This window comes from Peromyscus maniculatus, chromosome 15 (genome assembly GCF_049852395.1).
Source record: "Peromyscus maniculatus bairdii isolate BWxNUB_F1_BW_parent chromosome 15, HU_Pman_BW_mat_3.1, whole genome shotgun sequence".
NCBI classification, from domain to species: domain Eukaryota; kingdom Metazoa; phylum Chordata; class Mammalia; order Rodentia; family Cricetidae; genus Peromyscus; species Peromyscus maniculatus.
Window position 1 is genome coordinate 48,915,018 of NC_134866.1, and position 14,073 is coordinate 48,929,090.

General features: G+C 39.4%; 1 protein-coding gene across 6 annotated transcripts in view; it reads left to right on the forward strand.

Moving 5' to 3' along the window:
* The window catches only part of Ipo11 (importin 11), a 179,397-nt gene that overhangs the window by 146,894 nt on the left and 18,430 nt on the right, over positions 1-14,073 (forward strand). For all 6 annotated transcript variants that reach the window (XM_015989110.3, XM_006995670.3, XM_076551935.1 and 3 more), the window contains one exon: positions 4,228-4,312. In XM_015989110.3, the coding sequence (XP_015844596.1) occupies positions 4,228-4,312 (85 nt within the window). The remainder of the gene's footprint in view (positions 1-4,227; positions 4,313-14,073) is intronic.

Consider the following 14,073-nt stretch of genomic DNA (forward strand, 5'->3'; position numbering starts at 1 on the left):
GCCGGCAAATGAGAGGGACAAGAGACACAAAGAATGAGAGCAAGACAAGACGTCTGATCAAGCTCTAAAATTTTATTTTTCTCTCACGGCATATATAGGTAGGCAAAGGGGGTTGAGAGCAGGAAGGGACTTAATTATGGGGGTTGCAAGCAGGAAGGGGTGTAGATGTAACCAACAGTCTTATTAAATAAGAAACACAAGCCGGGCGTTGGTGGCTCACGCCTTTAATCCCAGCACTCGGGAGGCAGAGGCAGGTGGATCTCTGTGAGTTCGAGGCCAGCCTGGGCTACCAAGTGAGCTCCAGGAAAGGCGCAAAGCTACACAGAGAAACCCTGTTTCGAAAAACCAAAAAAAAAAAAAAAAAAAAAAAAAATAAGAAACACAGAACCAATGTAAAAGAGAAAGCCGAGAGGTCAGAGCTCAGAGCTAAAATCTCACCCTTCCTCCTGCGGTGTCCCAGCTTCCCGAAAGAGAGCTATATCCTGTCTGTCCGTCTTTTTATAGTATTTTGTTCTGCCTTCTCATTGGTTGTAAACCCAAACACGTGACTGCCTCGTCACTGTCTGTATGTACAGCCCCCCAGGTCTTAAAGGCATATGTCTCCAATGCTGGCTGTATCCCTGAACACACAGAGATCTATGGGATTAAAGGCGTGTGCCACCACTGCCACACTCTTGCTATGGCTGTAATAGCTCTGACCCCCGGGTAACTTTATTTATTAACATACAATCAAAATCACATTTCAGTACAATTAGAATACCACCACAAAGGGGCTTAATTATGGGCTGTTCAGCCAGCAGGAAATGTTGTTCTGAAGGTTATCTATCTACCCTTGTCTAACTGCCTAATTGCTTAACTGCAGCTCATTCACCTGATATCTGAGAAGAGGTTCTGGTATCTGTGGGAAGAGGTTCTGGTGCTATGGAGAGTTAGGCAAGGCCTAGATCTAAGAAAAGAGGAGAGAAACCCAAATATGGCAGCATGTGTGTCAAGGATCGCTTAGGCTTATGGTTCCCGTCAATTTCCCTTAACTAATTTTGTAAAGTCATCCTTTTCTCACTGAAAATTAACAGGATGACTTAGGGTAGAATTTCTATATAGGTTTTTTATAGGTTTGCTGGAACATGTCACTGCAGGTACCCTTTAACTAAACAGAAAGGACTTGGTGTTTCTTACCAACATTTGTTAGTTGTGTTTGACTCTTTGGAGTTTTTTGTTGAGAAAGATTCTGATTTAACACCCTAGTGCCTAGAGGTATTGAGTAATTTCTGCGCAAGTGTGTAATGGAGGAATGGCTGTATGTGTTCACAAGACAGTCATTGTTATTTTAAACAATTATTGATAATATTTTATTACCAAAACTATTTTTGGATTCAAAGCCTCCGCATATTTTAGCTTATTAGAAATCCAGTCTCTGCATTTCAGTTAAAATGTGACTGCCTTTCTTGAATCTTTGTGAACAAAATGAGATTTCACTTTCAGTGGAACTTTTCTTCATAAGATAGTTTCAACTTTGCACTTTTCAGTAAAACTTTTTGTTGTGTTTTGGGCTCGTGATGTATATATATGTATAGCTCAATTGTAGAGAAGTTGCATATCAGACATAAGTAATCCTGAGTCAGAAAAGAAGAGTAGTTTACACCCTTTTCAGACCTAACTGAGTGTAATTTGCAGAAATGTAAAGTAAGTTCTTAAGGTAGTTTTGGGTTATTAAAGAAAAAGAGAAATATATATGTCATGCATGTGCACATGTGTATACACACACACACACACACAGATTCTTCATTGTGCTAAATCCTTTAACATCAATGAAGGCAGAGTAGAACATTTTTACTATGTAAGTAACAAGCCTGGAGATACGGCTCTTTGGTTAAGAGCACTTGCTGTTCTTCCAGAGGACCTGAGTTCAGTTCTAAGCAACCATGTGAGATCACTCACAGCTAACTGCAGTAATCCAGCTGCAGGTAAATCTGATACCCTCTTCTAGCCTCCACAGGCTCTGTACTTATGTGGCACATACTCACACATAAATAAAAAATAAACCTTTTAAGAAGAGGAGGAGGAGCCACAGAAGCAGGAGAGAGAAGCAGAAGCAACAAACTAACATGTTTTGTGGTGCAGAAGAATTTGAGACAAAAAAGTGTTTTCATAGAGACCAATATTTGAAATCTAGTTGGCATAAAATAAATAATGGAAGGAAACATACCTTACTCAGTTCTAAAACTTAAACTGGGATCTAGGCTTTCTTAAGACCTTTCACTTTATTTTGAGTCGATAAGTGTGTTTTCTTACCTTGTGCTGGAGCATTAGCCAGCCACTGTGCTGTGTATGATCTGTGGTCTCAGCAGACAGCATTGCAGCTTCAAAAAGACCAAGGCCACGAGTGAGTTGAAGGCCAAGTTTCCTTGTTTCAGAATTTGTCAGCTCAAGGTGCCTGCTGTGGGACCGCACAAGCGTGCACTGACTGGACTAGATGCAGTATTTCCAGAAGGCATTATTTTTAATTGTGGAGAAGGACACCCACCAAGTCTCCTGTGACAGGGAGCCTGATTAAGTTTCTGATATTAGCAGCTGGCTTACATCCTAAATTAATTTTTGAATATTAACTTTGGATTTGCCCTTCCCCTTGATTTGGTGTAGAACATCAAGAGAAACCAAACCTTCTTTGCCATAGTCTTTTGGTTAGAAACTTATAGCTCTGCTAAATTTCTGAGTTCTTCTGTTCAAAATTAGGAAATTGTGGGGTTTGTTCCATTGATGGTGATTCACTAGACAGTATTCATTTCTTGTGTCTCTCTAATGAGTGTCGGATGAACAGGAAACTGTTTCTATTACCTCTGCTAATGGTGGAGAGCAGTGGTGCAGATAATCAAAATAAAATGATTTCTAACTGTCCTGAAGCTACTGGTGCCACCGGGGACAAGTTTCTTCTAGCACAGTAATTTCATTTGGAACATGAAATGGATTGTTCCATAATCAGTACTGTTTTGATGGTGCTTCTGTTGAAGTCACTGTGTGTATAGTCTGCAGATGCACAAGTGTTTGGGGAAGTAGTTTAAGTGTAAGTCTTGGGGGTTGGGTTTTGTTTTAGAAAGATATAAATTATACAACTTTTGTGCTAGATAGAGGGGTCAGTGGTTAAGAGCACTGGCTGTTCTTCCAGAGGACCTGGGTTCAATTCCTAGCCACCACCTGGTGGCTCACAACCATCTATAATGGGATGAGGGATCAGATGCCCTCCTCTGTCATGCAGGCATACATGCAAATAGAGTACTCATATACATAAATAAGTCTTTAAAAAAACAAAAACACTTTTTAGGGGCTGGAGAGATGGCTCAGTGGTTAAGAGCCATGGCTGCTCTTCAGGAGGACCCAGGTTCAATTCCCAGCACCTACATAGCAGCTCACAACTATCTGTAACTCCAGTTCCAGGGGCTCTGATACCAATACACACTAAATAAATAAATAAATAAATAAATAAATAAATAAATAAATAAATAAATAAATTTTTAAAAAGAAAGCTATAAATTACTCAGTTTTTAGGTGATACTTGGTTCAAAAGATTTCTACAAATAATCTTTTAAAAATTTATCATGTGTTGTATATATTTTGGGTTTTTCCCACCCTTATGTAGCTCCAGTTAACCTTAGGATACTGATTTTCCTGCCTTGTTCTGCCAAGTTCTTTGTAATTCACTGTATTAAATGCCCAAGTTAAATGTTCCAAAATTCCCTTTGTTGTGGCCTATTTTAAAATGATGTTGTTGTTTTTTAACATATATAATGAAGAAAACTTTTGATGTATGTGTGTTTACAGGTGGGTGTGGAAGTGAGAGGTCAGTGCTGGGTGTTGTCCCTAATTGCTCCCACCTCAGTTCTGGAGACAGTGTCCCTCGCTGAACCTAGAGCTCACCACCTTAGCCAGCCCAGGGGTCCTTCTGTCACCTCCTAGGCAGTGCTGGGTTCCAAGTGTGCTGCTGTGCCCAACGTTCTTGCTTGGATTCAGGGGTCAAACTCAGGCCCTCATGCGTATGCAGCACACACTATTGACTGAATAGCTCCCCAACCTAAAAACAACAAACAAACAAAAACTTCCAAATCTTATTTGTCTACTCTACTCTGCCTCACTTGTTACAAAGAGCATTCATGTTCTCGGTAATTTTGAGTGCTTCTTTTCAGTGTGTGCGGACAAGTTTTACTTCAAGTCTGGTATTGTTTTTCGTTGTAGTTGTATGTTGATGTCTCATCATGAAGAACCAAAAGTCACAGAAGATGAAGAACCACCCACAGAACAAGACAAGAGGAAGAAGATGGTGAGTCACAAGTGTAACTACGCACTGTCAGTCGGGCAGTCCACCTGTATATCTGTCCATTCGTCCCTTGTTGAAGAATCTAAGCATCCGAGCTTTGCTCCTTGGATAGATCGTTTTGAGATAGTTGATGCCTGTCTGAGAAGAGCAGAAGTTTTGCTCTTTAAAAAAGTGGGATTAATCGAGGCCAGCCTGGGCTACCAAGTGAGTCCCATGAAAGGCGCAAAGCTACACAGAGAAACCCTGTCTCGAAAAACCCCAAAAAAAAAAAAAAAAAAAAAAAAGTGGGATTAAAAAAAAAAAGTGGGATTCAAAAACCTTATTTAAGTTTAAAAAAAACTATTTTGAGGAGACGGACTGGATTGTTTTCTTTCCCCATTATGTTATTATCTCTACAGTGACTCTTCTCCGATCTGCATCATAAGACATCGTAAAATGCCTTAATTGCTAGCCATTAATTCTTGGTATCAGAATCTGGTAAGAATAAAGAACAGGAGATTAAGAAACTTCGAAATGTTTTGCCTTGAAATTTATTTATAATTTTTAATACTTACTTTGACCCTGAATGTAAAGAGACACGATAAGCTTTGGGAATCTTTTCTGGTCTCCTGGCTGCAGGACTTCCTGCCTTCCTTGGGCCTGCTTTCCTCTCCTGCAATGTTTTCTGCCCAGCACAGTTCACCGGTGAACACACAACACCATTGGGACTGAGACTGGGAGCCTGGTGATCACTGTGTGTTTTCATGGTGATTTGTGTCGTTATTCCATTCAGTCTCAGTTCTCTTACTTTGATCTTGCAGGGCTTGATCCTGGGTGTGTGGTTAATACTGCACTGCTCTAATAGCCTCATTTAAACCAGGCTTGAGTTTAGTCCATCATATTTTCCGTCTACACTTAGAAACCATTTCCTAAAAGAATTATTCTTTTTTTTTTTTTTTTTTTTTTTTTTTTTTTTTTTTTTGGTGGGGGGAACCTTTAATGGCTGAGCCATCTCTCTAGCCCAGGAATGATTCTTAACACCAAAATGTGAACCTTTTTTCTGTGTAGTTATGTGTGACCTTGAACAGATTGCCTTGTCTTTTTAGACTTGTGCCTCATCTGTGAGATTGGAAGAAAATTGGGTTAGTAGATTGCCAGGGCCTGTCAGCTGAAATCATTTTTTGATATATTTTAAAAGCCCTTGATGCCATTCTTTCTTTTGTGAACACATAGTATTTATGAATATATCCCCAGAAACATCTCTTCTTTAAACTGAGACTTTTGGTGCTACCCTAAGATGGACCATGTATTCTCTTGACTTACAGCAGTGAGAGGGCCCTCACATAACTTGTTGGCCTTTCCCAGTTCTGCCCTCCTCTTCCCAACTTTATAAGCATTGCAAATACCATTATTGTCACAGAAAAATGTGATAGCTTTTTCTCCACAACATTCTGAATTATAAGTTAATAATAGGTATTCTGTCATTAGCTTCTATGTGTGTTACATTAATTTTTCTTAATCTGCTAGATATATCCTTAGCAAGTTAAACTACTCAAATCTGTGATTCATTTTGCATTTAATATTTAGTTATATTATGTAGTAGTAGTTTATGTTCATTCTAATTTTATTTTCATATTGTCTCAAAGATTAATGGAGGAACATAGTTTTATAAGTAGTAATTTAGAATTCCTTTGCTCTAGTGTGTAGTCTTGAAGTAAATATACACTGTCCTCTATTAAGAGTTTCAGTGCCTTACTCTGAGGGGTCTGATAAAGATACTGGCTTGCAATTAAAGGTGGGATTGTATGTCTTAACCATGAACACTATTGTGACTTTAGAGGTGGTCTTCTCATAACTTTAAACTAAAAAATCAGTTTCACTCATCCTTTTAAGGTTAAAAGCATAAATTTATACCAGTGAGTGTTTTGTTTGTTGGCCTAGGACCCAGTGTGTAGCAGAGAATGACCTTAACTCTTGATCTCTCTTTGCTCCATCTTTCAAGTGCTTGGATTATAGGAGTATGCCACCAGGCCAGTTTACATGCTGTTTTTCTTTTATTTTTATTAACTTACGAAGTAACAAGTTTCCTTATAGCTTCTGCCCTGCTGCCCCCCTCCATGACTGTGTCATATAGTTTGGGGTCAGCTATTGTGATGTTTCCAGCATTGCTCTTTTGCCTTGGCTTGCTTTGGCTCTTTGGTTTCTTTCTGTATGAACTCATTTCAATGCTCCTACATCATCTGGGAGTATAAGTATAAACTATTGCTCATGGCTTTGTGCTAGATCTTGAGCAAAACCCCGAACTCTGGCCGTTTTCTTCATTGTAGCTACTTTCTTTTCTTCTGGTAACTATTTTGTACTTTTATCTGGAATCCTGTTTTCAGTCACTTCTTCCCCTGCCCCTCATTTGATGTTTTTACTTTTGGGTTAAACCTTAGGTTTCTTTCCCACTTAATATTTACCAGATGTCTCAGTCTGGGAGTTGTGTATATTGAATATTTTCTAGAAGCTCTACCTCTTCATTTGGTGAGTAGTCAGGTGTGAAAACAAATTGATTAGAAGTTAAACCCCTTGATGGTCTTTTAAGACCTCTACCAACCCTTCCAACTTTCCTTCCCATCCTGTGTCTCACGCTGGCTAACCTGAATGGCTTATATTCACAGAACTATGTAGTTAAACTTTTTCATTGGGACCATCAGCTCCCCAGTAATGACAGGGAGACTTACTATAAATTATGAAAGCTAGGCCTTAGCTTAGGCTTGTTTCTAATTAGCCCTTTTAACTTAAATTAACCCATATCTTTTAAACTACATTCTTTTACATGGCTCAGTTACCTTTACTCTGTACTACCCATGTTGCTTCGTCGCATCTCCTGGTGTCTCTGCCCTTCTTCTTCCCAGGGTCCTCTGCCTGGAAATCCTGCCTAGTTATTGGCCATTCAGCTTTTTATTAAACCAATCAGAGGGACACATCTTCACAATGTACAAAAAGATTATTCTATAGCATTTCTCCCTTTTTGTCTATATAAAAAGGAAAGATTTTAACTCTAACACAGTAAAACTATATACAATAAAAACAACTATCAGGTAAGAATTACATTTATAGTATCCAGTCTATTTGTATTTAGCAAATTGTGAGAAAGTACTGAATTATCTATCCTATCCTGGAGAGTCAAAAGTTTTGTACCAAATTTACTTTTTTTTTTTTTTTTTTTGGTTTTTCGAGACAGGGTTTCTCTGCGTAGCTTTGCGCCTTTCCTGGAGCTCACTTGGTAGCCCAGGCTGGCCTCGAACTCACAGCGATCCGCCTGGCTCTGCCTCCCGAGTGCTGGGATTAAAGGCGTGCGCCACCACCGCCCGGCCCCAAATTTACTTTTTTATCATAACTTGTATTACCAATCAAAAAAAATCTTTTTAGACCTTAAAACATTTTTCTAGATAAACAACTTGAGCTTTTATATCTCTTAACTCTATACACTTTACACCTCTTTTTAAAGTTTTTTTTTTTTTAATTTGGTAACAAAGAAAACTGTAACCATAACTATCTGGTATTCAACTCCATCAGAAACCTGAGAAGGATAAAATATTCTTAAGTAAACGGGAATTGCAGAGCAAACAACTTCCAAAACTATAGACTCAACAGAGACATTTGGTTGCCTGGACAGTCACCCCAAGATTCCTCTGTAGCATTGGGACATCCATCTTCAGTCTACAGACCTAGAATATCTGACAGACATTTCTGTGAAACAGGAAATTTTTGAAGAACTGTCCTACCCTGTCTTGGAAAAGTTCAGCAGTCACTTTTTTTGTGTCCTGCTTGTCCAATTTGGACAGTATACTGACAGCAGTTGAGGCAAAGGTGGTTTCTTGCCCAGTGGCTAACTTTTGCCACAAAGAAAGCAAACTCCATATGGAGTTTTTTTGATGCCCATCATCTTCTCTGAAGTAGATTGGTGCTGCCAGGAGCAAATGTTTCTCACTGTCATGAAAAACCTTATGTTATTAAAACATCTTAAATGCACAGATATTCTGTATATCTCTGAAGTGTTTGCAGACTACCTATCTATCTAAATTTTATCTCTGTTTGACCTTGTAAACATGCCTTACATGACTACAAGTTTGATTGTTATAGGTGACTAAATAGTAACCTGCATTTCATAATTATCCTAATAGTTTGTAATAATAACTTTCAAGGTCTGGAACTTTACATTGTTAAATGAGCTGCATAGGTATAATACCTTAAACAAGAGTAGAAATGTATGTATAGTATGTTCTAACAAAAATAACCTTAAATTTCTATCAGTGTACAAAAATACCTTAAATAAGAGTAGAAACATATATACACTTTAACAAAAATAACCTTAAGTTTGTATCAATATACAAAAATCCACACCAATGTAAAATATTTAAGACTAGTAGTTACTGTTTTAGTTTAAAAGTAGATTCAATAATCTACCCTTTTATTCCATCATTTCTCTATCCTCTTTTTCTTTTCAGAACAAGGTCCCTGCATCTAATCTACTTTGCTTAGTTTCCTCTCTGACCATGACTAAAAACAACTTGTAACCAACCCCTCTAGCCAATGACAAATATCCATAACCCATTGAATGACCAAAAATCATCTATCCTGCCTCTTGATAATGTGGGTGTCCTGTTCTCTAGACTGCTTCCTGTTGTTTAGGGGCAGTGGCATCTTTGGGGGACCCTAAGACAATTAGGATAATGCTCAAGTCCTGACTAGAATAGTCTGTGTGGTCAGACCATCTCAGCCAGCAGCTTTGAAGCTGTTCTGAATGTAGAATTACAAGGAAACTGCAACAGAGGCACTCGAAGAGTCTGGATCAACTGGGCCACCTGTTTTCATTGGTGTGGTCCCCTTGCTCTGAAAAAACACAGACTTTTAAAGGCACCATGCATATCTGCATTACCACAAGTATGGAATATGTGGTGTGCACAAGCCAGTTAAAGATGATTTTTGTTCTATGTTTGTGCAGGTAAAAGGCATCTGTTAATTCCATAACTTTGTTGGGGCTGCATAACCAAACTATTATAAATTTCTATTCATATGAAAGGATGGCATGTAATAATAAGTTATAAGAACTCTAGCTAACAAGATTTATCATGTCTTATCTCGTCTTTGAGCTGTTCCCATGCAGAGGGATTAGCTTTACAGGTCACCTGGCCTATAGTCTCTTTTGGCTTCCTCCCCCATGTCTGTAGCAAAGATACTCAGGAGGTCTCTCCTGGTCAAATCTGATCGCTATTATCCTGGAAGGCATCCACAGCCTTTCATTTCCTGCGGAAACAAAAGCATAACTCTTCCCCAACGTAATACATTTTTCAACTTCAATTTTAAAGTTATGGCATTCCTAAAGTATTTAGGTTGGTTTAATTCAGTAGTCCCTTCTGCAATCCATTGTCTCTCAGCAGCTGTTGTCTGTTCATTGTCATTCAAAAACTTCAAAATTAACAAAGTACCATATAAGGTCCAAATTCCCTGTGTTACATATTTCCTATCCTTACATGGCTTATTCTTTTTTTTTTTTTTTTTAAACTTCTCTTTTTAAAGACTTTGTTATTGGGTTTGAGGATTTAGCTCAGTGGTAGAGAGCGCAAGGCCCTGGTTTGATCCTCAGCTCTGGAAAAAAAAGAGAGAGAGAGAGAGAGAGAGAGAGAGAGAGAGAGAGAGAGAGAGAGAGAGAGAGAGAGGTGGGGGGGAGAGAGACTTTATTATTTTTAAACTACTTTTTAATGACTGTATATCCTTTTTCTTTCTTTTTTTTCTCTTAAGCCTACACACATTGTTAGACACGTTGTAACTATTCAGAGTTTTTTTTCCATATGAACCTGCTTTACTGTGTATTTGTAACCTTTTCTGTCTGCAGAAGCAAAACCTTAAACCTTCACACAGCTTAGCTCAAGAAAAGCTGGCAACTCAAGCCTGCAGGCAGTGGCCAGGAGAGGTGTCTCTGTACCTTATCCTGCATGAGAGACTACAGGACTAGGAAGTCACATTTGGCTCCATTTTTGTGTGTTTGGAACCTTTTTTAAAGCTTACATGGAAATACATATCCCCACATTAGATGCCATTTGTAATCAGACTTTTTCATTGGGACTGTTAGCTCCCCAATAATGACACAGAGACTTACTATTAATTTTGAAAGTTCAGCCGTTATCTTAGACTTGTTCCTAACTATCTCTTTTAATTTAAATTAACCCATATCTTTTAATCTACGTTCTTTTACATGGCTTGGTTACCTTTACTCTGTACTGCCCATTCTGCTTCCTCGAGTCTCCTGGCGTCTCTGCCCTTCTTCTTCCTAGCGTCCTCTGTGCCTAGAAATCCTGCCTGGGTATTAGCCATTCAGCTTTTTATTAAACCCAATCAGAGTGACACCTCTTCACAGTGTACACAAAGATTATTCCACAGCAGAGCTACACTGCTCCTTCTACCTGGAGCGGCCCTTTATCTGCTTTTCTTTTCCTTCAGCTTTCCCATTTACATCTTCATTCCTGTGTGAGTCCATCTGCAGACCCTCCCACTACCATCAGCATCATTTGCTGTGATAGGTGGATAATTTTAACACACTGTTAACCACCCAGTTCTCATGGTTTATATGAAGATTCACTCTGGTGTTGTAACTGTGGGTTTTAACAAATTCATAATGGAATATGTAGCAGGAATTCTATTTGGTCTTAACAATAAAAACCCAGAGCCAGATATTGGGGCAAATGCTGAAAGATCAGTAAAGGAGCCAGCCACTAGAGAGACTTCTTACATTTATGCGGTCCTCAGCCTGAAAGGGCCAGCTCCTGTCTCCACCCCACCTTATCACTTTCTCTGCCCAGCCATATCACTTCCTGTTTCCTCCTCCCAAGTGCTGGGATTAAAGGTGTGTGCCACCACTGCCTGGCCTCTAGTGGCTAGCTCTGCACTCATCGCCAGGCAAGCTTTTTTTATTTGTGAGTGCACAGACAAAATATCACCACAGGCATATGTCTTAGTTACTGTCCTATTGCTATACAGAGACACCATGACCAAGGAAGCCTTTAATTGGAGATCTGCTTACAGTTTCAGGGGGGTTAGTCCAGGGTCATCATGGTGGGAAGCATGGTGGCAGGCAGGCATGGTGCTGGAGCAGTAACTGAGAGCTCACAGCTGATCTGTAATTTGCAGGCAGAGTGGGGCAGGGAGGGAAGGAGGGAGGAGAGAGAGAGAGAGAGAGAGAGAATGAATATGACAGACTAGCCTGGTGTGGGCTTTAGAAACCTCAAAGTCCATCCCCAGTGACACACCTACTCCAACAAGGACACACTTCCTAATCCTTTCTAAACAACTAGTTCTACTATTTGGGAACCAAGTGTTCAAATATATCACATTCAAACTGCTACAGCATATATTCTACCTATTCCTCTCTTCCTCCCTCTTCTTACTGTCTCCATAGTTACTGCTTTTCTAGTATATTGTATCTGGACAACATGGAACTAAGATTTTTACCATCGGAAAGTTAAAGTGGGTCCCAAGGTTCTGGTGCAGATAAAGGGTGTTGTCCCTTGTTTGCTGCCATACCATGTTGTTGTGCGAGGCAGCTGGGTCTGCAGCTGCTCCAGTTCCACTGTGTCTCCTCCTTGACTCTTCTAGGGAGGTGTCGATCACTAAAGTTGAAGGAGATTAGAAGTTGAGAGATGTTTCTCTTTGCTCTTAGAGGTTCTGTAAAGGCTTGCAGTATCACTTTGTCCTGCTACTTGGGCCATATGACTAGGACAAAAATAGACAGTCGTCTGTAAACTTTTTCTGGCTCCTATAATCTTGGGAAATTAAGTCCCAATAAGAACTCCTCTTCCTGATTTTTTGAGACAGACTCTCATCATGTCACCTCATTGGTGTTTAGCCTCAGCTGTCTAGTTGCTGGGATACTGGGCGTGTGCCGCCATGCCTGGCCATATAGAGCTGTCTCTTAGCACCTCTGCGTTCCTTGTTGAACTTTGGTAGCTAGAGCAGGTTTCTCAGTGCCAATCAGCATGCATGACATATAGGAGGAACTCAACAAATTGTTCATGAATAAATGAGAAACCACTGTAGAGACAGAACTGAAGTGACATATTCTCAGAAGGGTGTAGCAGCAATCATGTGTGAGGCAGAAACAGTTATTGACATTTATATGTTATCACTGGTCTACCCAACCATAGGGATAGCTAGAAATAAGGTAGCTAAAAGGGGGTGGCTTTTCCATAGACTGCTTGATCATTCTGTAAAGCTCCTACAAGCCTGCAAGATCAGCAGAGCCAGCACCAACAGCTCATCTCAGGTCTCTTTCTCACCTAGCTTCAGCTCCTGAAATGGACTCCAGATGAGCTGAGCAGAAAATCTTAAAAGCAGTAGGATGGAGAAAGGTACATTAGACAGTGATCCACTATCCTTAAGGGATATGTCCAAGACCTCAAGTGTGTGCCTGAGAATCACGGATAGTACATAACCCTATGTGTTCTGTGTTTTAAAACTGTTTGGCTTCTGAATTAGTAAGATTCGAACTTAGCATAGTAAGACTCAAACAATAGTAACTACTTGTAAAATAGATACAGTTATATACTGTGATAAAAGACTGGGGATTGTGGTCTCTGTGTCTGAACATCTTGCTCAAGTGCACTCTTTTTGTAAAGATGTGAAATGGTATAGTGCTTATCCTTGGGGAGATGAAGTAGGGCAGTTCTTGTGACACAGAATTAGAGTACTGCACAAAGGTTACTGGGACATAAGCACTGTAGTACCAAACCCACAACACTGAATCTTATAATCAGTAATGGCTTAGTAGCTGTTTCGGTTATTGGATTCAATGTTGTATATTGTTGAATATAAAAAGTATTCGATCTCTACTTAAAACTTAACAAATTTCACTTCAATGCTAACGGAAGACAGCATCTTGTTTTCTAGTTTTTCTTTAGCTAACAACAACGTGAATTATTACGTAGTTCTCAAGCCATGGCAGCATCATAGGAGACCCTTGTCTCACATTGTTTACCTATAGTATTGGAAACTTACCCACTGAATGAAACCTCAAAAACATGTGCTTTAGTGCTGTGTCAGTAGCATAGAAGCACTCATATTTGTTACTTTATGGCCCTTTGAAACTTGTGGAATGTGCTGGGCATGGCATCCACACATGCTCAGCACTTGGGCTAAAGTTGGGGGAGCCAAGAGTTCAAGGACAGACTGAGCTACTTGGCAATAACAGATATGGTAGAAAACAGAAAGTTTCAAACCATTATGAGTAGGTAGTGCCTCCTGGAACTGTCAACAGTGCTTGTTCAGAATATATTTTGTACTTAAAATCTGTTTCCATATTTTCTTTTTTTTAAATAGTTTACTTTCTCTATATTTTTTAAAACTTTTTATGAGCATTGGTATTTTGCCTGCTTGTATGTCCTTGTAAGGGTGTCAGGGCCCCTAAAACTGCGGTTACAGACAGCTATTAGCTGCCATGTAGGTGCTGGGAATTGAACCCTGGTTCTTTGGAAGAGCAGTCAGTGCTCTTAACTGCTGAGCCATTTCTCCAGCTTTGTTTCGTATTTTCAGTCATTTCTTCAGAATATTGGCTAAAATCAACATAATTTCCTTGTTTGAAAATTTTTTAAAGGTTTTATTTGTATTTTATGTGTATGTATATTTGTGTGTGTAAGTGTACACTACATATTTGCAGTGTTCACAAAGGTCAAAATCCTCGGGAACTAAAGTTAAGGATGGTTATGTACCATATGATGTGGGTACTAGGAACTGAACTCATGTTC